We start from the raw sequence: 27,329 nt of genomic DNA, 5'->3' as shown, positions 1-27,329 counted from the left end.
TGAGGCGTGTGACAGCACCTGAGTCTTATGACAGACTGCCAGTGCTGCTACGTCGCGACGGTGCTCCAGGGATGTCATGCTGGCAGGGATCTCCACCTCATCCCCCCAGCAGTCGGAGGACGCGTCTCTGCACCGCGTCAAGGCGCCGGGTGTGGGTGACGGCGCTGGACATCCACGACAAGGCACCGTATTCCATACAAGGGCGGATCTGTGCTTTGTACAGCGTCAGGATTCCTCGGGGGTCCAGGCTGCCAGCCACCCTGCGGAGGGCAGACACACGCTGAGAGGTCTGGCGGGCCACAGTCGCGATGTGCTGGTCGTAGCGCAGCTCCTGGTCGATGGTGATTCCCAGGACCTTGATGTTATCCTGGAGGGGCAACTGGACGTCCCCAAACCGTAGTTGTCCCTCCACCCCCTGTGTAGCAGCGGGAGACCGAGAGACGACCATAGCATGCGTTTTGTCGGGAGCAAAGTTGACCTGCCACAACTTCCCCCACTCCTCAGCAACCTTCAACTGCCTGTTGACTGCAGCTACGGCACGCCTGCTGTCCCGACGGCAGTACGAGACAGCGATGGTGCAGTCATCGGCATAAGCTTTGACTACAGGGAGCTGGTGGAGTAGGTCATCTATGTAGACGTTCCACAGGACTGGCCCCAGTATTGAGCCCTGTGGAACTGAGGCTCCTATAGGGGCAGGCGTCGAGGTCCGGCCATAAACGACTACCCGAAGCGACCTACCTTGAAGGTAGTCTCTCTCTCTCTCTCTCTCTCTCTCTCTCTCTCTCTCTCTCTCTCTCTCTCTCTCTCTCTCTCTCTCTCTCTCTCTCTCTCTCTCTCTCTCTCTCTCTCTCCAGTCATTTGCGGTTGAGTTTACTCCGCTATATGAGCATATAATGCGGGTGAGGTCAAAGTACACCTGAGCCTCATGTCTCTTTTTGCAATGTACGCTCCTACTTAGGTGTGTGAAACAAACGACTCAATATTAGATCAGTACACCTGTTAGGACACGCTCATTGTCGAGGGCGACTTTAGTGCTACTACTGCCACTGACAAAGTTGGCTTCGAGTTATGTGCTGGTCACAATGGCTCTACTGCAAGGAAAACCTACAGTCTGCAACTCTCTTCTTATTAATTTTGCAAAACTCCGGAGGTTAAGAACTGCAATTTTTTGGTACCTCAGACTAGAGCTACACCGTTGGACTTGGTTTAGCAATGCTGAAACAATGCTAAGGAGACTGACCCCATCCGTGTAAACACTCATTAGAGAATTCCTCACAACTGCCGGGTTTCCGGAGTGCGGAGTGCTGTCTAAATGATTACAGACTTGCTCTAACACTCTAGCTTCATGCCAAGTCAATAAAAATCTCGAGATGAAACCATACTGTATTTCAACGGTACATAGACAATGAAGTACTTGACATGTGCCCATGACTTGCAGTGAAATGATCAAATCAGTTCCAAGTAATCAGCGCTCTTGACGACCCTGTAAACTTGTGGGATATCTTCTACGTAATACTTTTCAAGCTGCAAAGCAGTGCATTGATGCAATGGAAAACGCCCGAGATCGAGGTATGGCTTTGCCTTGGGAGACCCTACGGATGATATCGAGAAGAGGCGCTGCCAACCTAGCTGTAAATCAGGACCAACATTAAGTTTTGTCGCGTATGACTAGAGATCTGCTGAGAAGAAACAATGAGAGGTATTGGATAAGTCTAAATGATGAAGTCAAGGGTCATTTTAACGCAAATGATCTGACCTCAGGCTAGCGCTACTCGAACAGCAGATGGTTGCCTCATGTCAGACATAGATGGGCAGAGGGCTCCTTCGTCTGACTACTTTGAGGCGGACCCTCCAAGCGAGCAGCTACCAAGTGCTGGGTTACAAATGTATGTTGCTGATCCACCAAATGACGAAAGTCCGCCCTCTCAATTAGATCAGAGAGGCAATGGCATTGTTGAGGAATGAAAAGGCAGGTGTTTTTTGTAACATCACCGGAGAGGTGTTCAAAGCTGGAGGTCAGGTGTGGGTTGAATGCGGTCCTAACTGCCTTATGGCAATCTGGTACCATCTATCTCTACCGAAAGAGGGGTTGTTCATCCCTCTATGGAAAGAGAAAGAGGACCGTCAGAACTGCAACCAGTATCGCGGTATTGTACTCTTCACTTTCCCAGGCAACACTTGTTCATCTATTGCTGATGCGGATTCACAGCCAGCTGATGCAGCTGCAGAGATCTGAGACGTCCGGGTTCACGCCTGAAAAGCCACAAACTTACCGTAATATAGTGCTTTGCGTACTCGTGGAGAGCAGACGTGAATTTCGACACGAGATTCTTGCATCGTATGTCGATCTCAAGGGGTTTGTGTCAGTGCATCTCGAGGCACTCTGGGATTTCATCCAACTCTGTGGAATTTTATAAAATAATCACTGGTCTACTAACTGCCCTGTACCCTTGGAATGAGAAAGCTGTAAAGTGCGTATGTGGGAGGGATTTTCTCTAACTCTGTGGGATTACTGCAAGGAAAACTGGTCTACTAACTGGCCTGTGGCCTGGGACTGAGAATGTTGTTCAGCACGTGTGTGGGAGAGTGGGGGTGGCTTATATCAAATGCCTTAACTGTGAGTACGTGATTGAAGCAGGGTTGTGTCTTTGATATATGATTTTTCATCACTGGTATGAATTGGATGATCAACGGACTAGACATTATGGAGCATCCGTTAGCATTGCCAGGCTCTCTCACTTTGTTATTGCCAGTGATGCAGTATTCCTCGCGGGGTTAATTGAGCTTCTTGTGATGACTCTCTGTCACTGCATGAAGAGGCAAAGCCTTTTGGACTCAAGGCCTCATGAGTTAAGATCAAGGTACATGTGTTTAGACGTTTGCTAAATAAAACAGTAGCCATTGATGCGTGTGGGTATGGCATTAAGATCTTGGAAAATTGTATATACCCTAATAGCACAGTCTAGACCAACGGTGAGTCTCGTCAAGAGGTTTTACAGCAGATTGCATTGGCATACGGTGTGACGGACTAGTTCCACCACAGTATAAGCAGTTGTCAATAGCAGTGCAGTAAGACAAAGATCTGGAACTTCATTTCGCTTGTACTCCTTGCCCTACATTACTGTTGTGGGACATGGACACTAAGTAGTGACTTGAAGAGGCGTACTGATATCCCTGTTCATAAGTGCCGACAAGGGATCATGGGATATCGCTGTCAGTAGTTTGTGTCAAATCGGCGAATACTCCTTGAGACTGAATTAAGGTCTACTCACTACATAGTTCAAGACCGCCAACTCCGGCTGACGGGGCATGTGGTACGGTACCCACGATATCTGATGGTACCCAATGACCTTGCTCGCTGGGTATCTTATTCCATAAGGAGCAATTTGGAGTGGTGGAGTTAAAGTGGACGCCCACAAAGTTCGTGGGTTAATTAAGTTAATGGATTCTGTCTGCCATGAGGTAATGAGATGGCAGGAGGGCTTGCTTGGAGATTTCCTAGGAGGGACCCCAGGGGCTGGCGTCGTAGAAAGGGTGAGGCGATGAGCCCCGTGGCGTGTGCCACTATTGATTATCTCTCTCTCTCTCTCTCTCTCTCTCTCTCTCTCTCTCTCTCTCTCTCTCTCTCTCTCTCTCTCTCTCTCTCTCGAAGTAGTTTGAGCGAGTTAATGGGAAAATAAAATGCACCAATCATCAGAAGCCATATCGCTGTCCAAGTAGATTAATTATTGATGCAAAAATTTTTGTGACACCGATACTGATTTTGTTGCTGGTCAGATGTGCACCACACACACACACACACACACACACACACACACACACACACACACACACACACGCACACTGTTTCAGGAACAAAATTCTTCACTAAAATGAATAATATGCTAGAAATGTTGTTGTTTTTTCCTTTTTTCTAAAAGTTTTCACACACAAAACTGGAAACAATGCCATGACGTTTTGCAGCCGGTAAAAATATCCCGGCTGCCTAGACACAAAACGACGCAGGTATCTAGTGAAACATCATGGCAGTGTGACGGACGGTAATCTAAACTGACAGACAGTGTTTGTGACTGTTGCATTGGCTTATAATCTTTCATTTGACGCTTGAATTAATGATTTTGTGGTGGCAGTGGGAGCTGGATTGTTGTGGTGTTTGACGTGGTCGATGACTCACTGATGCGTACGTGATGATGTGTTCATGGTTGATAGGACCAATAATGTGGTGATGAACGGCTGTGGTGATGATGCTGTTGGTGATGTGGAGGGTGAAATGAGGCAGTGGTAGCAGTAGTGGAAGTGAGCGATGATGCTCGTGGAGGAGAGGTATGAAGGGAGTGGTGGTAGTTGTGAGGATGGTTGTGATGTTTAGCGGTTGTAGTAACGCTCGTGATGGGATTAGCGGGAGGGGGGAAGGATATAATAGTAGGGAAAGCAGTTTTTAAGTGGGTTGTGGTGTTTGACGGCTGTGTTGATAATAATGGAAGGAGGTGGAGGAAAAGATAGCAGTATTTGTTGTGAAGGTGAGTTGTAGTGATGAACATTTGTGATGATGCAGATGGTAGAGAGAGGAGGTAAGAGCTGTAACAAGGGTGGTAGTATACAAAGTTGGTTGTGTAAGTAATTGCAGATGTAATCATAGCCAAAGGGGGCAGCGGTATAGCGATGGTGGACCGTGTCTGTTATTATGTCATTATGTGCGTCAGGAGGGGCGCGAGGAGGCTTCGGGGCGCATCCCTTATGGCTGTGGGACTTTGTATCACGCTGATGGTGCTGTGAGTTGATACACGGGCCTGAGCGTGTCGCTGTGGCTCTCTCTGACGTGGCTGCGTGTCCTCGTATGTCTCCCTTTAAGCCGCCCTTCCAAATTTCTCTCCTGGAGTATTCATTGTACCTATGAAACAACACACCTGGAGCACGGTTCACCTGAGACACACCTCACTTGAAACACTGGATACCTGATACACAACGAGCCTTCATCAATCCGCATTTCCTACACTTAGAGTCACAACTCAGCTTTCACATTAAAAAATCTTCGATCCGTTGCTATATCTTTGTCTTTACAGCAAGCCTGAGACACTTCGCTTAGAGCACAGCATACTTAAGACGCATTCATTCTTGGACACTTTCACATTTCTCCCGTTGTCCACGAGAGGTCAGCGACCTGGCGCGGCGTTCAAAAAGACGCAGGTTTGCGTCCCGACCGCCGCGACAAACAAGCTGGAAATTTGTCAGTCATCGCCGAGTGGCCTAAGACTACCCACAAGCTGTCCTGAAGACCACTTATCAACCCGGACTCATAGAGTCTTTCGAAAAGAGGATCAAAGATGAGCTCCGGGGTGCAGTATGATCCAAGCAAGATGGCGCCACTATAAACACCCCCCTGCGCCGCAATGGGCTGGGGCCGACCAGCAGGCCCCATCAAAATTACCTACCTATGCAACAGCCCAAACGTAACGTAAAAAAAAAAAATGATCCTGGTTAGGCGCTTCCAAGACACCTCACACCAAAATACACAGCATACTAGTCAAACAGCACATCTTGACCTACTCCACTTTCCTTATTCTGAGTTCATTTCCATCATAGAAGCATCATTTAGATTGCTTTTATATGGGCATCAACGGTACTTTAAATATATGGGGGCCAGGATTTTTTTTCTTTCATGTTTTGCCCAATGTGTCTATTTCTGTCTGCCCTATTTATCTTTGCTGAGTTATAAAACTCGAATTATTTTTTCACTTTCTTATGAGTCGAATTATCTTCCAACAAGGCGCCTCCCGCCTGCAAGTGCGCTATACATATTTCGTGTATTTCCTCGGAATTGCAGCGAGGCTTCCGGGAGATGATGCGAAATTTGATAATATATTGAAACGACGAATCTCCAGATAATTACAACATAATTGGCGAGGAAATTAGTTCGGAATATTTTAATAGCTAGGACAAGAGTCGTTACCGGGCTCGGTATTGGCTAATGGTGCTAATGAGAGTTGTGCTAATTGTAGCAGCTAATTGGATCATCATATTAATCGTCAGAATGTCAAATATTTAGTTAAAGGTGAAAGTGACATGCGCGCCTCAAGGGTGTTACGAACTAAATACTCAAGCGGCTAATTAGTTTAAGAGGCTAAGTGGATCTGCATGATGGCGTTTGCATAGCAAAGTTTATAATACACCTAATACAGCAACAACCCTCTAGCGTTTCACTTAGGTATTTCATTAAGCATTGCAGTGGCTTAGTGCGTAATATTTTTGTGCCATGAAACTTTTGGGCTGACAGTATTAATTTAGCCAAGGAGCGCCTGAAGCTCAGCCACCTGTGATAAAATGCATCTGTGAGGCTGTATCACTGCAAGGCACTAATGCCCTCAAACGACGGAGAAACTAGTATGAGAACCGTGGCAGAATATTGTGAGACCAGCTTTTATCTTTTCTTTACTACGTCTTGCGAGGTATCATAAATGTAGTAAATGGTCCTTAAACCGCTCGTGACATACGTGGCCGTCATGGCTTTGCTGCGTCTCTTACACGTACACGTTAAATCTTTAGTCTTTCTGTACTTATCGCCATCGAAATAAGAGTGCGAAATGGAAGTGTGTGTGTGTGTGTGTGTGTGAGAGAGAGAGAGAGAGAGAGTGTGTGAGAGAGAGAGAGAGAGAGAGAGAGAGAGAGAGAGAGAGAGAGAGAGAGAGAGAGAGAGAGAGAGAGAGAGTCCCTGCGGTCGCCAGGAAGGGAAGGCAGCTAATCCGTTTTTACCAAAGGTATCCTGTTTGTTTCTAGATATTCTGTGGCGGAGGGCGAAGACCGATGGTACAGGGAAGAACGTGGACGGGAGAGTAACCTGACTCTTGCGCGGCGGCGAAATGGACAGCATTGTCGGCTCCACACCCCTCCGATGCCTTTCGTGTCCTGGGCTTTGATGGAGCTGTTCCTTTGTCACGGTTTCTCCAGATCAGATGCTGCCTTTTCTTCCTTCCACTGCAGCTTGAACATGTTTCCTCAATAATTGTTCTCCCTTTTCTAGCAAATTTGGTTCCTGACTCCCATCTTCTCTTGTTTCCTCCAATCTTCAGTTTTCTTGTAGTTAGCCCATGTTACCTTAGTAAGCGTCCCCCCGTCCTCTTACTACCAAAGTATGCATTAGACACTTCTATATCTCACATATTCTAATTCCTGTGTTTTTGAAGCGTCATTTCACCTGCGGATTTGAGGCTGATTGGTTAGTTTTTCAATTGTCTCAATATGTTTTTTTTTCTCTCTTTCTAATTTATTTGAGAACTCCCTACCACTTGTATTTTACTCATACATGTTTTTTTAGTTTTTTTTAGTATCAAGCTCCCTATAAGATTTACCACTTTAAAAGGTAAGCTGCACTCGTTTTTTTTTTCGCTCGTTTTTTTCTGGTCTTTTGTCTGGATCTTCTGGAGTAAGTAAAGAAAACTGAAATCTCAAGGAGCATTGCTGCTTCCATCTGTGGATGCCTCGGATAGTGTCTTTCCAGTATCTTGCGTCTCGTTGGCTGTCCGTTGTATCCCTACAGCCTTCCGGGTCTGAGTCATCTTGTTCCGAAGCCCGAAAGTACGAGTATCGACTCGGCCGCCACGCCTTCCCGCTAACTAAAGTTAAGCAGACGTTGCCACCCTGATGGGCAAGTTACTGGCCGCCAAGAGTATCGCGACGCGTGAAAGGTAAAGTTTGGAAGGATGTCTCTGCTATAGCGACCTATTAGAAGTTCGCCGTTCCGTGCACCTGATCTACTACTAATTACTAGGACCTTACTTTTCCCGGTAGTATGGCGTCTCAGAAATGATTGCGATAACTTTATAAATTCTTCGATATTATCTCTAGCATTCTGAATATAGCTGTTCTAAAATACAACTCCTGAAGGGTTATATTACACAAAGTATCTTGTACCCTGGCAGACGTATTCCTGATTATAAAGGAATATTATGTAATCTAATACACAACAAAGTACCTTCCTCTTCCATCTGCTTCCTGCCTGATACCATCGCACGCCTCGCCTTGCAGAGCGAACCCTTAATTAAAATGGCAAGTGTGGCGTGTGTGTCTCGTCTCCCTCTTGACTGCTGTTCGTCAGGCCACACAGCGTAGCGGAATGATAGACGAGTGGCCGTTGATCATGGTCTTCCGGATTATATTTTTTTCATAAGAGGACGAGAAGGACGAGAAGGCCACCAGAAGGATCCAATCCAGCACCTTTTCACATCCTGGACTGTTTCATAAAATGATTGTTTGGGGCACGAACCAAAAGATGTTAAGCGACTATGTGTGTTGCTAGTGTTTGGACACGCATCGGGTAATTGAGTGGACTTTCTAAAGCAGAGAGTAGCTGTATTTCCAAGACTACTGTGTTTACCTGCCATTCTTGATAGTCACAAGGATGAGGACGCGCTCCAAAAAGTACATTATTGTTTCAAATGTCTCCAATATTTTAGTCTCTGAAAACGTAGCAAGTTATCGTCTAAGCATTCCAGAGCATCAAGAAATGGTGATTTCAAAGTAACTTTAATTAGACAGCGTTTTTCAGCGTCATAAAAATCCACTAACGGCAGTGTTGGGGCATACGCTAGGAGATAATTTATGGCTTCACTTATCTCCAGCATTGTGGCCCTTGATCACGTGGCGAGTTTTCCTCTTAACTTCCCAGGGAACAAAGTAACTACGTTTCGAAGACTACCGTGTTTCACATCCATTTAGGTGGGGCACAATGATCTGTAATTTGCAGTTCAGTCGCACGAGGCACTTCAGTACTGTTCCGATTTAAGCTTGACGTCCTCGGAGTCGTGTTTTCTATCCAGAATAGTTTCAGAGGGAGATTTGAAGTTGTTTCTTAACATCCCCGTGGCTTTTGATAAGACTTTGGCACAAATCTTTTTTAAGGCCTTTTCAGAGCCTAAACTTTGGTCGATCTCTGTCCTTCCGTGTCCAGACATTTTCCTGTTTTCTAAAATCTTGTTTGTGTCAGATTCTTCCATTCTTCCTTTTCGAAATTTCTTGTACATAGTTCCCTCTTTTCGGGTTTTATTTTGCGGATTTGGCGTTATCTTTCGTCAAAGTACAAAGTATATCTCACAAATTTATAAAAGTGGCGGAACACATTCACTGGCTTCTCTAGCACCAAAGCTTTCAAACAGTCGTTTTGCAATATTATTACAGGAAAACCGATAATCTAACAAAAAAGCGAGTGCATGATGAAAAGATTATTCTCTGTTTTTTTCTGTCTTTTCTTATTGCAATCATGTTCCTCGTGTGGTGCGCCATGACTGATTGCATTATCCTGTCGTGAAAGCCAAATCCACTTTTATGTTAGGTCCATATTTTCGTTGAAGGCTGCAGCTGCTTTGAGCCTTCGACTCACTCCTACATGTATGTTTCTTTCTTAAAGAAACTTAAAGCTACATCAGGTGCATTCATACTCCTCTTAGACAAAAGAAATTGAATGCTTGAAAAAGCTCGTGTGATTAAAATGAGTGTATCTTATTTTTTTAAAAATTATATTCATTCTCATTGTTGAAGAAGGGACGACAGTAATTGCAGAACAAGAGAAACGAGCGCAGCATTTTCTTGCAGCTCCATCATTAGGCGTGCGTGCGTGGGTGCGTGCATGGGTGAGTGAACATGGATTTATCTTCATTTAGTTCTCCTATGGACAGCAAAGTATATCATTCGAAGCTCTTAATCCAGGGACCTTACAAATTAGTGTCAAACAAATGATAAGAATTATGATCATGATGATTATTAGATTACAATAATTATAATAATAACTAGACGCATAGCACTAGAAGAGTGCACACCTCCCCCAAAGATCGTCCTGAAAATTGGTATGGCCATCAACTGTGATCCTATGCATCATATGGAAGCATTTGTTTCGAAATTTGACGAAATTCTATTTTTTGGAAACTTTGACCTTGGGCGAACTTTTGGAGGTCAAGGTCAAAGGTCAAGGTCAAGGCCATGCAAGGTGCATCATATGGAAGCATTTGTTTCTAAATTTGGTGAAATTCTGTTTTCATGGAAACTTTGACCTTGGGCGAACTTTTCGAGGTTAAGGTCAAAGGCCAAGGTCAAGGCCATACAAGGTGCGTCTTTCCATGAGCTAAAATATGAACCAAGTCTGAAGTCTCTACGATGAAGAGAACCGAAGTTATGGCCAAAATTACGTTTTGTGCGACCTTGACCTTGACCTTTGACATAAAAAAATTAATGGGTTCTATTCTGGATGTAAGGTGCATCATATGGCAGCATTTGTTTCGAAATTTGACGAAATCCTTATTTTTTTTTTTTTTTTTTTTTTTTACTTTGACCTAGGGCGAACTTTTCGAGGTCAAGGTCAAGGCCATGCAAGGTGCGTTTTTCCGTTTTCCAAATAATCAAAAATTTAATGGGTTCTATTCTGAATGGACACAAAGCTTCCCTGAAAAATTGGTTGAGATATCCGCAAAATTGTGCACAGGAGACTGTACACGAACAAACAAACAGACAAATGAATATACATACTGACCGGACCGAAAATACAACCTCCTCCCAACTTCGTTGGCGGAGGTAATAATAATAATAATAATAATAATAATAATAATAATAATAATAATAATAATAATAATAATAATAATAATAATAATAACGATAATAATAATAATAACGATAATAATAATAATAATAATAATAATAATAATAATAATAATAATAATAATAATAATAACAATAATAATGATAATTATAATGATAATAATAATAATAATAATAATAATAATAATAATAATAATAATAATAATAATAATAATAATAATAATAATAATAATAATAATAACACAACCTCCTAAATTTAAGAGATAATCTACTCCTTTGCACCTTCAAATTAAAAAAATTGAACTTAAAAATAAAAAAGTTGACTTTCATATTAAAACAGTTGACTTTCATATAAAAAATGACCTTCAAATTAAAAAAAAGTTAACTTTCAAATTAAGATACTTGACTTTCAAATTTAAAAAGTTGACTTTCAAATAAAAATAAAAATTTCAAATTGAAAAAAAAAAATCATTAAACTAAAAAATAAGTTAAAATCATGTGAATGTGTGTAGAGAGCCTGTTTTCGTAGCTTGTTTTTTTTCTCATCATATCCTCATTGACAACTCTTTCGTGCCCCGAGCACAACTCAGCCCTCTCAGTAACCCAGCCAGCATTTTTTAATCATGCAATGAAAATACATTTCATAATGCGAATTTGCAACACTGGTATCTTCTACGTGTATAAAATTTATATATCTGTGAAAAAAACGCAATAATGTCCTGTAAAAAGATAACGGTAACTGAAATAAAAGCGACCGAAGGCAACTACACTATACTGTGGCAAAAAGACAAACTGTCCGGCTGTCCGGCCTTAACGCTGAAACCAGTGCATTCATATGGATTTTTTTTATTACGCATTCCAGGGAGACAGTGAATATAACGTGTTTATAAAGTTTCATTACGATAGTGTTGAAAAAATGAAAATAAACTAATAATTGAAATTTTATTGCTGCGTTATATATCACTTTATATAACGCGCATTCAGCTCCCGTGCTCACTGCTCAGTCAGTTGCCTCACTACTGCCGCAAAGGTAGGTGCATGATAGAGTTTCCCGCAAATTGCGAATAGTTTGGTGACTTTTTGACTCGTCCCACTCTCTTATTACTGATGTTATCGTGTTCATTTTTTATCAGAATGTACGTCAAAGTCTATTTGTTTTGTGTAATGGTATATTTTTGTTACTATACAATATAATACCATTATGATGCATATATTTACATCTTAGTGTAGCCTACATACACTTTGAGAGCGATTGTAGCAGAAACTTTAATGTCACGTTTTAGTAACGAACCTAATAGTATTATTATTAATAACGTTAGGTTTTGATGTACGTTCTATGTAGAATAACAAAAAATATAAAAAGGTAGGAAAAAAGTAGCAGATAATAGATACAGCGGTCACTGTCAGTATGGAAACAATCATTACAATACAAAAGTTTTCTATGCAGGCATGCAGAAACTGCCGCAAGAGTATTATTATATAAAGTAAAACGCCTTAATGTCGTATGCGATAGGAGCATAGGTTGTGGGTTCGATCCCGCCTCCTGACACCCGTCACGGGCCCCTCCAGGCCTTGCGGATGGATGCGGTAACTTATGGACAAACACAGGTCACTCACCACTGTGCTTAAGAAATAAAAGCACTCCACGGTAGGTTTGGAAAGCCTTCCTTCCTGGTGTAGCATTATAAAATGTATTTCCAGTGCATGATTAAAAAAAATGCTCGCTGGGTTACTGAGAGGGCTGAGTTGTGCTTAGCACCGTTTGCTAGGGGCACGAAAGAGTTGCTCATGAGGATATGATGAGAAAAAATCCCACAAGCTACGAAAATAGGCTCTTTACACACATTCACATGATATTAACTTGTTTTACAGTTTAATTAAAAAATAATAATTTGAATTTTTTTATTTTTTTATTTGAAAGTCAACTTTTTATTTAATTTGATCTTTTTTTTATTTGAAGTTGAAAAGGTGTAGACTCCGGATTGATCGTTGGCATGTGGGTAGTCATAGGCCACTTGGCACTGATTGAGAAATTGTCAGCCCGTATATCACGGAGGGCGGGACGCGAATCTGCGTCCTCCTGGACGCCGCACCAGCACTCTGACCATTTGGCCACCGCCTTCCCAAAAGACGCTTAGCAATTATTTCATTGACAATTTTGCCTACCACACAGTCTATGCAATTGTTGAAAAGTGATGGAGCAAGGATACACCCCTGCCCTTATCTTGAATCAACAGGGAAGAAGCCGTAAACACATTCTCCACAATTCAAGGCACATTCAGTGCTATTGTAAATGCCAGTCATCAGGTCAATAATCCTTGTAGGAATTCCACTGCTCCGCAGAATATCTCAGCGTCTTATTATGTACGGAGTCAAAATCATTCTTGAGATCGACCTAGGCTGGGATTAGTCTCTGTCGAAACTCTCGTCGGTGTTTTACAAGGATGCGAAATGCTAGGAGCCAATTGTTGACTTGCCGGACGTGAACCCTGATTCCTTAGGTCACTGAAACTTTTGCAGTTGAAATCGAATTTGCATCAGCAGTAGATTATAAAGCACTTTGCCCGGCTCACTGAAACATGTAATACCACGGTAATTGTTCCAGTCCAGTCGGCAGTATCTTGTTTCTTTCCAGAGAGGGACAAATAACCCCCTTTTGCAGTCAAGACGAATGGCACGGAAATACACAGGCAGGCAGCAACGCATGCACCCCATGGATCATGTCTTCACCGGCTTTCATCATCTTCGCATTCGCATATTAAAGATCCCAGCTGCCTTCCCACCCTTTAGTTTCCTCACAGCCTCTCTCACCTCCGTCAGAGAGGGTGAAATTATTGGTGGATCAGCAGCCGCCATCTGCAACTCAATCAAAGAGAGCTGTTCGCTTGGGGGCTCTGCCGTGCACAACAGGCAAAAGTACTCGACCCAGCGAGCTGGATACCTATCCGCATCTGACAATATCTGCCCATCATCCGTTCTGATAATACTCGTCTGAGATGTAAATTTGGAAAGTAGCTTCTTTAGAGGTTGGAAGGCAGGTCCAAGGTCGTTTGCATTTAGAAAACCCTCAACATCCTCAGCGAGACCTCTGATATACCTTCCTTATCCCACCTCAGAAGGGTTCTAGTCCTTGGTGACAGAGTCCCGTATAGCTCCAAGTCCTAAACCAGCCTGGCAGCACGACTCTCTTCTGTATTATTCAGTGTCTCCCTCGAGGAAACTCCACTCCTAGACCTTGGATGCTTTCCAATGGCAGTCGGCAGCTTTGAGAGTTTTACGTTTCAAGGTATCCCACAACTCTCTATGATCTTTAAGAGTACCAAGCACTTCAAACCGGTTTGAAGCTGCCACTGCATACTCCTGAGCACTCGCCTGATCACTCAGTTTCTCAAGATAGAACCCCAAAGTGTTGCATCTTGAGATCTTCTTGGACCTGATGCGTATCCTCATCTTTGCAACGACAAGTCTGTGGTTGGTCGCAAAGAATTCAGCATTCCGGAAAACTATACAGTTCTGGAGGATCCTCCAACGGGTACTAACAAAGATGTGATCGATCTCCTTTGCCATATTGCCAGCATTGCTGTACCAAGTCCAGCGGCGAGGCTCTCGTCTCTGGAATCAAAAAAAATAAATCAGCCTTCTGGACTTTTCAGAGTTCAGTAGGAAAAAACTGTTTACGTTTCTGGTGCCAAAGCCATGGGAACCAACATAAAACTCATAGTCAGGTCTCTGCGCCAGTAGATGCACTGAGGCCGCCCAAGACCTGGGGGGCCACTGGTCGAGCTTGGCATAGAAAATCTCTTTCTCCCAAGTTCATACAGTTTAGTAGGAGCGTATACTGTTTTAATTAAGAGATACGAACTCGGAAGTCAAAGGTGAGCTTCAGCCTCTCCGGCATCATACGTTCATCAGCTAAAGATCCCCTAACAACTGAGGACTACAGTCGGCAAAACAAGGGTTGTAGCTACTCATTTCAGACGGGCACCATCGCTCTAGCCTGACCAGAAGTATGTATAACGCTCACTACTGATCTTTCCATTGCCAGGTCTCCTCGACTCGGAGAGCTCCACTCTGTCCACTCTTAATCTTCTGAGTTCAGCTGGCAGATGGCTTAGGCGCTGATCCTCCGATCATCCACACGAAGAGCCCTCCAAAGGTTAACCCCGGGGCTGAGTTGACGGGCTTGTGTCTCGTCTGCTCCACTCTAGCGGTCCCCATAAAAAGGAGGTGGGTGTGGTTCGCGGGGCTTTGGTGCTCTTCTATTCCCTCCCCAAGGCCTGTCAGAGTACTGGATACTATAAATGTACCTTAAAAAGTTCACTCTTCTACGCCCTTACCCACCACTGAGTCCTACAAGCGGAGGCTAAAGGTTGAGCCTTTCAGTGATGGCCGCTTGGCCCATTGTAACGCAGACTAGCCGATTGATCCTTCTGAGCCAGAAGAGGTAGCTCGTACTGGTCGGAAGAATGAACCAAAGAGGTGTGTTGCTAGCTGCAGCACAAGACTACGATATCGCTCAACCTCCAGGACTCATGTCTCTAAGGATTACAGGGACGGAACACACTTCCAAAATGTAGAAGGACTAGGGTTAAGCGAGTGTCAACCCGTTCTCAGGGTTTGGGACGGCCAATGGAAAGAAGGATTTTTTATTCAAGAAGATGGAAATGAAGCAGCTCTGAGTGTGCGCTGCGTTACTCATTCAGATAAGCTAGGAAAGAGGAACATTCATTAGGAAATATATATTCAAATAAGTTAGGATTTTTTTTTTTTGAGGGGAGGTAGTTATAAAGAAGAAATCCAAATAATCATTATCGATTCCGCATCTATTCGCTACGAACTTCTTCACTAGCCACGACTACCCCCAACACCACTACTAACACAACCAGCACCAACGCACTCATCAGTACCCACCCACCCCCCAAAAAAACTCCACCACCACTACAACCATTGCCATTACCACCACCACCTTCATCAGCCCCATCCCAATCACCGTCACGATTACCATCACCACCACCACCACCACCACCACCATCATCACCAACACCACGCCTCCCTGTCACGATTTGGCAGTGTCATATTGTCTTGCAGAAATTGAATATTGGCGAGGAGAAGGTCACCTGATGAAAGTGGAAGTTGACGGAAAGGGGGTGTGGGGGGACACGAGGCAGATATGGGAGGCGAGCCTAAACTTGGAGACTCTCTCTCTCTCTCTCTCTCTCTCTCTCTCTCTCTCTCTCTCTCTCTCTCTCTCTCTCTCTCTCTCTCTCTCTCTCTCTCTCTCTTTAGTACCACCACCTCTATTACCAAGCCTCAAGATAACCTAAGAGTCCTTAGTTTCAATGCGCGTAGCCTAAGAAACAAGTTTGATGAACTGCGATGTCTTGCTCTGACAGAAAACTTTGACGTAATTGCTATAACCGAAACATTTATCGACACCACAAATATTGATTTAAGTTCCGAATACAACATAGATGGCTACAGACTCTTCAACAAGGATCGTGTAAACCGTAGAGGTGGTGGTGTCGCCCTTTTTGTCAAAAGCTATTTGCAACCCACTGACAAAACACCAAGAAACAGTAACGTTGAACATTTGTGCGTGCGAGTAAACACTGCAAAAGTCAATTTAAATATATCTGTCACTTACAGGCCTCCGGGGCAATCACTCGATGCCGATCTTGAAATGTACAGCGTCTTAAGGCAGTCACTTAATAACAGCGACTCACTGATATTAGGAGACTTTAACCTCCCCCATATCGACTGGGCGACACTGTCGGGTACAGAAGGTGAGTCCCATAGAATGATCGAATTTTTAGAGGAAAATTATCTAAGCCAAATGGTTTCTGAACCAACTCGACAAAATAACATACTTGACCTTGTTATAACGACCCAAGTTAACCTAGTCAGTAATGTCACGGTAGGAGAACACCTCAGTTCATGCGATCATAAACTAGTGCGCGTTGACATTAGAGCTCAAACATCGGTGACTGAAAATAAAGTAAAGGTGCCCAATTTCAAAAGAGCCAACTTCGTAGAAAGCCGACGAAAACTAATAGATATGCAACTATCAGATGACGGCAATGTAGAGGACGCCTGGCTAAGCTTTAAAAATCACTTACTCACTCAGCAGGACACATTTGTCCCCTTGTGCGAGAAGCGAATTAGCACTAATAAAAGCCCACCTTGGTTTAATAGCGAAATTAAACACTCAGTCAAGGAGAGAAAATTGCTTTACAGGTTAAAGAAAGAACAAAGCACGCCCGAAAACATTAAACTCTACAATGATGCCAGGCGACGAGTAAACATATTAGTGCGTCAGGCAAAGCGTAGATATGAAGAAAATATTGCAGCCAACTGTAAAAATAATCCGAAATCCTTCTTCAGTTACATAAACAACAGAAAGGCGATCAGAAGTGGAATTGGACCCTTAACAAACAGCGACGGTGCACTTGTGACTGACAGCCAACACGTTGCAAACCTATTAAACAATTACTTTTCCTCGGTGTTTAATACTAACAGTCCTCCCACCACTACCACCAACACCAGTACTAATGTAAATCCCGAGCATGCATTGCCTAACTTTGAAATAAACCCGATGAAGTCCTTAAAGCCCTCAAATCACTTAAAACAAATAAAAGTCCTGGACCTGACAAAGTATATCCAACTCTGCTGAAAGAAACAAAGAGCGAAATACTCTCCTCCCTCACAACCGTATTCAATATGTCCTTGCGACAAGGCATCGTCCCTTCAGACTGGAAAAAAGGCTAAGGTGACACCGATTTTTAAGAAAGGAGACAAAAAAGTACCAGGTAATTACAGGCCCATTAGTCTAACTTCGGTTGTAGGTAAGCTACTTGAGGGCATAATTAGAGACAAAATTGTGAGTTACCTTGAAGGCCACTCATTAATTGGGGACTCACAACATGGCTTCCGAAACAAAAGATCCTGCTTATCAAACCTATTAACCTTTTATAACGACCTCTTCACTGTTTATGACGTAACCAGAAAGCGTTTGATAAAGTCCCACATCATAAATAACTTTACAAATTAAAGCAAATAGGTATTGACGGTCAAGTAAACCAATGGATCGCGAATTGGTTGAGCAACAGACAACAAAGAGTAGTGATTGACGGATTTAACTCAGAGTGGGCGCCGGTCACTAGTGGCGTCCCTCAGGGCTCGGTTCTTGGCCCAGTGCTCTTCATTATTTACATCAACGACGTGGATGTTGGACTCAATAACCACATTAGTAAATTTGCAGACGACACAAAGATAGGTAACTCGGTTCTCACTGACGAAGACAGGCAAAGCCTCCAAGAGGATTTGCACATAATTTCAGCTTGGTCGGATAGATGGGAGATGCCCTTTAATGTAGACAAGTGCCAGGTCCTTCAAGTTGGAACGAGGAATAAGAAGTTCGATTACGAAATGCGCGGCGTTAAACTCAAAAGCGTTCAATGCGTCAAGGACTTGGGGGTCAAAATCGCGTCAAACCTCAAATTCTCACAGCAATGCATCGATGCAGCAAATAAAGCGAACAGAATGTTGGGCTTCATTAAAAGAAACTTTTTATTGAAGAATAAAGATGTAATACTCCCGCTCTACAATAGTTTAGTCAGCCCCACTTAGAATATGCGGTACAGTTTTGGTCTCCCCACCATGCAAAGGATATTGCTAAATTAGAAGGTGTTCTGCGTCGAGCAACAAAAATGATCCCTTCCTTGCGCAACAAATCCTACGAAGAAAGGCTTTCAAGACTTAACATGTTCTCTCTTGAGAAACGTCGCCTCCGAGGAAAACTGATCGAATGTTTTAAAATACTTAATTGTTTCACGAATGTAGACAGATCGACATTGTTTATGATCGATGACACTTTGCGCACGAGGAACAATGGCGTAAAACTCAGATGTAGATAAGTAAATTCAGACTGCACCAAATTTTTCTTCACCAACGTTGTAGTGCGAGAATGGAATAAGCTTCCACCATCAGGGGTCCAGTGTAACACGATTGACTCCTCCAAAAATAAGCTCGACCGTCACTTCCTTCAGCTTCCTTCAACTTAATATCAACTAGAGTAGAAATGCAACGTTTTAGAGCCTTCTGATTAATGTAAAATCACTTGGGTTTAAGGGCAGACCACCAAGTCTGGACCATGGGGTCTGTGTGGTCTGATTTTCTATGTAATTATATGTAATTATCTCTCTCTCTCTCTCTCTCTCTCTCTCTCTCTCTCTCTCTCTCTCTCTCTCTCTCTCTCTCTCTCTCTCTCTCTCTCTCTCTCTCTCTCTCTCTCTGTATATATATATATATATATATATATATATATATATATATATATATATATATATATATATATATATATATATATATATATATATATATGCCTACATTTTATCTTATTACATATTTCTTTCCTTCCTCTCGTTTTCTTCGCTTTTTTTTTTATATTCATGCATTTTTTTTCTTTTTCGGTCCACATTTGTCGGCTCATTTTTTTTTTTTTTTTATCCGTCTATTCTCGGTTTTATTTTCACTGTTTGTGTGTGTGTGTGTGTGTGTGTGTGTGTGTGTGTGTGTGTGTGTGTGTGTGTGTGTGTGTGAGAGAGAGAGAGAGAGAGAGAGAGAGAGAGAGAGAGAGAGAGAGAGAGAGAGAGAGAGAGAGAGAGAGATTGTGAAGCAAGGTTAGAGGAACTTCTTGCCGGAGAGAAAGAAAAAGTTTTAGGCATGAGGAAGGAAGTTAGGAAGGAAGGAAGGAAGGACTGAAGAAAGGAAGGAAGGAGGGAGGGAAATGTGACGAGTAAAAAATGGTGCAGGGGAAAGTCATACAGAAAGAGAAACGACAAGAAATCTTTACAAACAAATGGAGCTGGATGAAAAACCCTGTGAGAAGAAACGAAAAATAGGCACAGAGCAGGACGGAAAGAAAGAGAACTGTGACAATGATTTCAATTTAGAGAACTTACGAGCACACATTTTATAATCTCTTTCTTTCTTCATTTTATTTCGGTGTATTTCGTGCGACAAGAACCGAGTAGCAGCAATTGGTTCAGTAATCTTCCATTTTGATGACTCCCTCTTTTTTTGTCGATTAACCTTTTCTAGGATGCGTCATGCAGTGGTGCAAACGCAATCAGGTAATGGACGGAGAAAAAGTCTGATTTGAGCAAATAATGGAGAGTCATGCGACGTTGGACGGGGAGCAACGTCCGCCTTCAGCGTTTAATCCATCGTGAATGTGTCGCAGGAGTAGCTGTCAGTACAAAAGGCGCACCAGCAGTAATAACAGTAGTAGTGGTAGGAATAATTGTAGTAGTACTGTAGTAGTAGTAGTAGTAGTATAAGTATAATAATGTAAAGATGGTAGAAGTGATAATAGTAGTAGTAGTGATAAAAGTCTCATTATTATTATTATTATTATTATTATTATTATTATTATTATTATAGTAGTAGTAGTAGTAGTAGTAGTAGTAGTGGTAGTAGTAGAAGTAGTAGTAGTGGTAGTAGTAGAAGTAGTAGTAGTAGTAGTAGTAGTGGTACTAGTAGTAGTAGTAGCAGTAGTAGTAATAGTAGTAGTAGTAGTAGTAGTAGTAGTAGTAGACTTCTATCTCAGGGGCAAGGAATTTATCCTAGAGGTTGATCACAAGCCTTTGATTTACTTGGAAAGAATGAAGGGGAAAAACAACAGGCTGCTGAGATGGGCCTTGAGCTTACAAGCTTACAGGTTTAGAATTGTGTACATCGCTGGTCGGGACAACCTTGGTGCAGACCTTCTCAGTCGGTCACCTCTCTAACTTTTGGGTTTGCTGCTTATGTTAATATTTAGACTTTGTTAAGTTACGGTCTTTCTTTGTTTAAGGTTTGGTCCCTCTTGGGTCGCTCTGAATCTACTGCCAGTAGATTCTTGTGATGGGGCCTGTGTGAGGGCAACCACTACGACGGCCCAACACTCGTTAATGGTACACCACATCAGACGGCTTAATTAACCACCGGGATTCGGAGCAGCTAGGGATTCGAAGCCGCTGCCCAAGTTCGGGTTCATCACCAGGAGTCGGACCTTCATCCCCCCCTTACTACCGTCAGCCCCTACCTGTTTCATCCCTACCAACGGCACGAGGCGAGGCAGCGCCGACGACCCGGCAGAGAGCAGCCAGCCGCCAACCGGTGCACCACCCTGCCCCAGCAGCCCCGCCTGCTTCTTGCTTCACCTCGCCCGGGGTTTGTTCCTGAACCTTGGGCAAGTTGGAACTCGCCATCACCCCTCCTCCGCCGCGAGGTGACTCTACGCCACCTCTCAACACCACCGCCGGATCAGGGACGTCATCACCGGACTACGCCTACTGTCGAGGAGGGCAACGGTGCTCTGTGCCGTATTGGCTCCTGGTTATCCGGGGGACTCGGCACCACCCCGCGACGCCACCGCCGGAAGAGGGGCGTAATCGCTAGATTAGGCCTACTGGCGAGGAGGACTACTCTACACTGTGCTATACTGGTGTTTGGTTATTACATGAGAATATCTAAAGCCTGTGTATGTTGATTCCCCCCCTTGGCGAATCCTTTGCTTTACGAACAGAGTCCTGGCGGCTGGAACGGCGAGACGGAGCTCCGAACGTCCAGCCTATACACAACACCTACCGCTACTGCTGCTACTACTACTAGTACTACTACTATGGCCTCCATCCGTTATTAGAGTTGCGTTGTGCGGATTTTTCTCATATTTTTTCACAAAGAAATTCATTGTTCCCAGCCAAGCCAATGACTGTGGCCGACAACCAACTTTATTTAGTTAATATTCCAAACATTATTATACATATAGTTATTAAGTTATCAATCTGTGGTTGACAAGGCTATCAACCACCGTCGCCGCAAAGTCTAGGTCGGCAATGTGAGTGGTTTTGGGTGCAGGTGACCTGGTTCCTCTCTAGCGGACCAAGGCTGACATCATGAGAGAGTAGGAAAACCTGCATCTCATCCACACTGCCTCTCGGCTTTGTTTCTTATCTGCCAGTGTTTCGGCGAGTCTTGCGTAGAAGCTCTGAGCCCTTGGCCCCATCCCTCCCGTACTGCTATTGCTTCAACTACTAATTCTAATACTAGTGCTTCTACAACTACCACTGGTGTTTTTTTTTCTACAGTAAAGGCCCGTCCAGACGAGGGGCAGTTGCCTGCCGTGCAAACACTGTTACCATATCATACTAAGCAGCGGGATGACGTCAAAAGCACATAAACGAAGGAAACAGATCTGGCAACAAACAGTGCTACCCGATTTTGCTGTGTGCCAGTCTCTACTCCGTTCACCGGGCAAAGACTGGCGGGCAAACTTGTCCACACTTGGGGCAGTTGCCCGCCTGGCACTGCCCATTGATCTTATATTCATCGCTTGTTTAGTAGGGTTACCAGGTCGAAGAGTTGGTGGAGGGTTTTTGTCACTACCAGGCCCACATAGCAGACCGTGCACTCCAGGGCAGGCAGCGGCCGATAGCGCAATCGGACTGAGAGTAGCACAACATGGGCCACAGCAAGGGTGCTGTCTATATAGGTCCATTAATTGCACGGTGGCTTCCCTTGATCACACCTGTTCTTTGCCACATGGGACAGACATGTTCTCCCGTCAAGTGTATAGTGGAAATCTGAAACTGACTGCAAGAGAGTTCCGCAGGTTAACTTCGTGTGTCTGGCAACATGCTCTCTTTATATACCAACCATCATACCAGCAGGCATTGCCTCATCCACGGGCAAGGGCACTTGATTTGCCCGTAGTTTTCCCGCTTCTGACGTCATCAGTTTTTCGCTCCCACCATCAAAACAGTTGAAGCAGTATGATATCTGGTAACAGTGTTTGCACGGCGGGCGACTGCCCCTCGTCTGGGCGGGGCTTAACGGAGACATATCAAGGGCAAGAAAAGACAAAGCACAAAAAATGCCGGCTTTGCGCTGCTCCCGCAAAAAAAAAAAATAAATAAATAAACTGAGTAGCCAAAAGAGGTCATTTTCGGATGGAGGTCATTTCCGGATGGAGGGGTATCGTAAGACTCCTCTTTTGAAAGAGGCCAAGTCGTAGGCAGTAGGAAATACAGACAAAGGAAGACTGTTCCAGAGTTTATCAGCAAATGGGATGAAATAATGAAGATATCATACTACTTCTATTACTACTACTGCTACTACTACTAATAATAATAATAATACTTCTATTACTACTACTATTACATCTACTACTACTGTTGCTGCTATTACTACTACTACTGTTGCTGCTATTACTACTACTACTGCTGCTGCTGCTGCTGCTACTAGTACTACTACTACTACTACTACTACTACTACTACTACTACTGAGTGGTTAGCGTGCTGGCCCTGCATTCACCGCGTGCTGGACGACGCGGGTTCGAATCCCCACGTTACCACCCTGGATTTTTCAGTCACCGCCTAGTGGCCTAAAAGACTACCAACATGCTTTCCTGAAAACCACTCGTCAACCCGCACCCTAGAAGAAACCGTCCATGTGAATCAAGAATGAGTTCCGGGGTGCAGCATGAGCCAAGATTAAATGGCGCCACTGTAAAAATTGCATGTACCATGACGGGCTTGGGCCGACCACCAGGCCCCTGAAGAAATCTAACCGGCGCTATAGGCGAAGACGTAAAAAAAAAAAATAATAATGATAATAATATTTACTATTACTACCACTACTTCTACTACTACTCCTATTTACCACTAATCCAACTACTACTACTACTACTACTACTACTTTTTTTTTTTTTTTACAACAAAGGAGACAGCTCAAGGGCACAAAAAAAGGAAACAATAATAAAAAAAAGCCCGCTACTCGCTGCTCCTAAAAAGAATCCAAAGAGGTGGCCGAAAGAGGGGTCAATTTCGGGAGGAGAGGTGTCCTGATACCCTCCTCTTGAAAGAGTTCCAGTCTACTGCTATTACCACTACTACTATTACCACTACTACTATTACCACTACTACTATTACCACTACTACTATTACCACTACTATTACTACTACTGCTGCTACTACTACTACTACTGCTGCTGCTACTACTACTACTACTACTACGGGCCTCCATTTATTAGAGTTGCGTTGTGAGCGGTATATTCTCTCATATCCTTTCAGAAAGCAATTCATTGGCCCCACCCCGCCAATGACTGTGGCCGACAACCATCTTTATTTAATATTACAAAACTTCTTACACATATTATTCTTAAGCTAACAGAGCTTGTGGTTGATACGACTATCAACCACCGTCGCCTCAAAGTCCAGGTCGGCAATGCGGGTGGTTTTGGGTGCAGGTGACCTGGTTCCTCTCAGGCAGACCAAGGCTGACCTCAGGAGGGAGGAGGACAGCCTGCATCTCATCCAGGCGACCACACTGCTTCTTGGCTGCTGTTTCTTATCCGCCAGTGTTTCGGCGAGTCTTGCGTAGAAGCTCTGCGCCCTTGGTCCCATCCCTCCTGCCGTCGTGAATACTACCGGGGTGAAGGAGCCCTGGTCCACATTCTGTATTCTTTCTTCATATGCTCTGTTCTTCTCTTGTTCGTTTCTTCTGTGGGCTGCATCAAGGGTCAGGTCTCTGTGGCAATGGGCCATGGGATCAAAGATCCTTATGTCCAAATATGCCCTTTGTCCACGAGTCCAAAACCCTCTGGCGCTAACATCCACTCGTGCTTCGTTCGAAACATTAGCGGTGCGTCTGGCGAGGTGTTCGCCTTGCAGAGGGAGCAGCATGGGTTCCACAGTCACGTCGTGGCAGACTTCTTTCAGGATCTGAGCTGTTACGTCTCTTACTTCATCATGTCTCATGCAGACGAAACCTCCTCTCTTGCATGTCATGGCATGATTTTGGTTGAAGGGTGAGCCACAGTTACACATGTTTGGGAGCCCATCCACTGGCCAGCCATACCTGAGGGCAAGGGCATCAGTGAATTTTTTTTTGTTTAAGTTGAAGCCTTTTGCCCTGATAGGTAGTGTGGTTAGCCAGTTTGAATTGCCCACTTTCTGTGCAATATCTGTCCTCCTCCGTGTGTCTTCTGGGAGTTCTTTCATTAGGTCACCTACTACTACTACTACTACTGCTACTACTACTACTACTACTACTACTACTACTAATAATAATAATAATAATAATAATAATAATAATAATAATAATAATAATGTTACTACTACTTCTATTTTTACAGCTACTTATATATGAAGGAGAATAAGAAAAGAAAATGCCGAATAAAAATCTAAAAATAATAAAAATCGTAATAGCAGAGGCAGCAGTTGCGGTATTTAATATTAAATAAAGGCTCAGGAAATATTGTGACTGACTGGGCTGCACTATTTTTACTAAAACACATGATTTAAACGTGCATATATTATAAAAAGGATGATTCAGTCACGGCTGAGGGACAAAAGCAGGAGGAGGAAAGAGCAAGAAGCAAGGAAAGACGGCAAAGACGCAAAGCCGAGGGAAGAGGAAAGACTCAGGAAAAACGAAAAGAGCGAAAGGAAACTAAAGGAAAAGAGAGGAAGGAGAAGCACACCAAAAAAGGTAAGATCAAACAAGGGGAGGAAGAGAAAAAAAGACGAAGAAAAGGAAAAATAAAAATACGACGAAGGTGGAGGAGGAGAGGAAGAAAACAAGAGAAGAAACAGAGCAGGGGAACAACACCGAAAGCGGAAGAAAGGGAGGGAAAGAGCAAGAGAGCAGGACTGACCGAAGAGGCAAGAGTCCATCTGTGTCTTAAGTGTGTCTCTTGGTGGGCGTCGTGATAACATCTTCCATTCTTGGCCTGCTGCGGCGACTCGGCCCTCCCATTCTGTGGTTTTCAATTTCCTTTCCGCGCCCTTCGCAGTTTTTTTCCCCGTCCGATGCATAATTTCCGGCCTCGTTTCCATAAAAGTCCAAGACAGCGCCTCTTCGTATGTCTTATTAGGCTTCTCGTTCTCGTCCTCCTTCTCCTCCTCCGTCTCCCCCCCCCTCCTCCTGCTCCAACTCCTCTCCTTCCTCTTCCTCCTCTCCCTCTTCTTCTACATACTTAAGCCTCTTTAACCTTCAGTACTTCTGCCCCATACTCATAACCCTCCCCCTCTCTTCTCCCCTTTCCCTTATCATCTCATCGTCTCATTACTTTTTATCCTATATTCATTTTTCGCGCCTTACTCTTTTCTTTTGTTATTTTTTGGTGTTGGTTATTTCCCATCGACCCTAATGATTATATTTTCTCGTTATTTGTCTATGAACCAACTCCCCCTCTCTCTCTCTCTCTCTCTCTCTCTCTCTCTCTCTCTCTCTCTCTCTCTCTCTCTCTCTCTCTCTCTCTCTCTCTCTCGTGTGGTAGAGGGAAGGAGGCTCAGTGAAGGAGGACTAAGGGCCATCCACAGTAAGGGATAATTATGAAAATGAGGAAGCACATAGACCGGACGCGGAGGAGAAGAAAGCTCGGATGATAATAATAAGGGCAGAGAAAAATGGGACGCGGAGACTTTTTATAAGGATGACTTACATATAATGGAAAGTTAGGGATGATAAAAAATCGAGAAGTATTGCAGTGAAAGTTAGAAAGAGATAGAGGATAATACAGCATACTTACAATGAGAGGCGATAGAGAATTTAAAGAATAGTAAGCCTCAGAATTTTAAAAAAAGTAATGGAATAATGAAAGAATGAGAAAGGCTAACCGTATATGACTCGATTAGACAGTAAAAATTGTCTGATACATAAAACACAAACCATGGATAAGCAATGAGAAGAGGCAGTAGAAATTTTGAAGAATATAAATAAATATTGCTAGAAAAACGAAAACGATGGACAAAAGATAAACAAAGTTGAAACAGGATGAAGAATTATATGAAGTTCAAAAGGTGACTGCAGAAAGAAAAAAAATACAAAAGTTAGAAAGTGTGGCGAAAGGAAAAATAAATAGTGAAACGGAAACCAACAGAGTATGAATAAGGGATTCTGAGAGACGCATTAATTAGTCTGGAAAAAAATCAACGCTTCAAAAGAACGTTAAAGGGGAGGACAAACGAAGGCGTGAATGAGACGAGGGAAGAGCACCATTGATGTCCCTCTATAGCTTTATCAGTGAGTAATTGAGGGAAGGGTGGCGGCTGTATTAGACGAGTGTTACCTATCAAAGTGTTGCTTACCAAACAATTGGAGAGCCAGGCGTTCTGGGAGAGTGTTTGCCTCTGACGTGGATACTAAACCATATGAGATGATGCAAATAAATCATTGGGCTGTAGGATTCTTAGATAATTTCTTTAGGGGAGGGGTGATTTATATAGAATTTATTCTTATAGGTAGGGACAGGCCTATCTCATTTTTTTTACAACAAAGGGGACAGCTCATGGGCACGAAAAAAGGAAACAATAATAAAAAAGCACGCTACTCGCTGCTTCTCAAAAAAATCCAAAGAGGTGGCCGAAAGAGGGGTCAATATCGGGAGGAGAGGTGTCCTGATACCCTCTGTAGGCAGGAGGAAATACAGATGAATGAAGATTGTTCCAGAGTTTACCAGCGTGAGGGATGAAAGTGTGAAGATGCTGCTTAACTCGTGCATAAGGGATTTGGACAGTAAAGGGATGAGCTTTAGTAGAAAGTCGTGTGCACCGTGGCCGCGGGAGTGGGGGGAGACATGCAGTTAGCAAGTTCAGAAGACAGTCAGCGTAAAAATAACGATAGAAGATAGAAAGAGAGGCAACATGGCGGCGGAATTTAAGAGGTAGAAGACTATCAGTAAGAGGAGGAAAGCTGATGAGAC

The 27,329-nt window shown here is 43.6% G+C and overlaps 1 protein-coding gene across 1 annotated transcript; it reads right to left on the bottom strand.

The window, feature by feature from the left end:
• Positions 1-97: 97 nt before the first annotated feature.
• LOC126997138 (uncharacterized) lies at positions 98-14,479 on the bottom strand. The gene is made up of 2 exons (XM_050858191.1): positions 14,444-14,479; positions 98-610 (listed from the first exon to the last, which is right to left on the bottom strand). Exons 1-2 carry the CDS (start codon positions 14,477-14,479, stop codon positions 98-100), a joined length of 549 nt encoding a protein of 182 aa, XP_050714148.1.
• Between the last annotated feature and the right edge of the window lie 12,850 nt (positions 14,480-27,329).

Source organism: Eriocheir sinensis, chromosome 11 (assembly GCF_024679095.1).
Source record: "Eriocheir sinensis breed Jianghai 21 chromosome 11, ASM2467909v1, whole genome shotgun sequence".
Taxonomy (NCBI): domain Eukaryota; kingdom Metazoa; phylum Arthropoda; class Malacostraca; order Decapoda; family Varunidae; genus Eriocheir; species Eriocheir sinensis.
Note: the sequence above shows the minus strand (reverse complement) of the source record. Positions and strands in the feature narration are given on the sequence as shown.

Bases quoted from the DNA above. Each gene is read 5' to 3' on its own strand.
- LOC126997138 (XM_050858191.1), bottom strand. From the start codon at position 14,479: ATGCCGGAGAGGCTGAAGCTCACCTTTGACTTCCGA. The intron at 611-14,443 runs GTTCGTATCTCT...CTACTCCACCAG, and splicing joins AGCTCACCTTTGACTTCCGA to CTCCCTGTAGTCAAAGCTTA.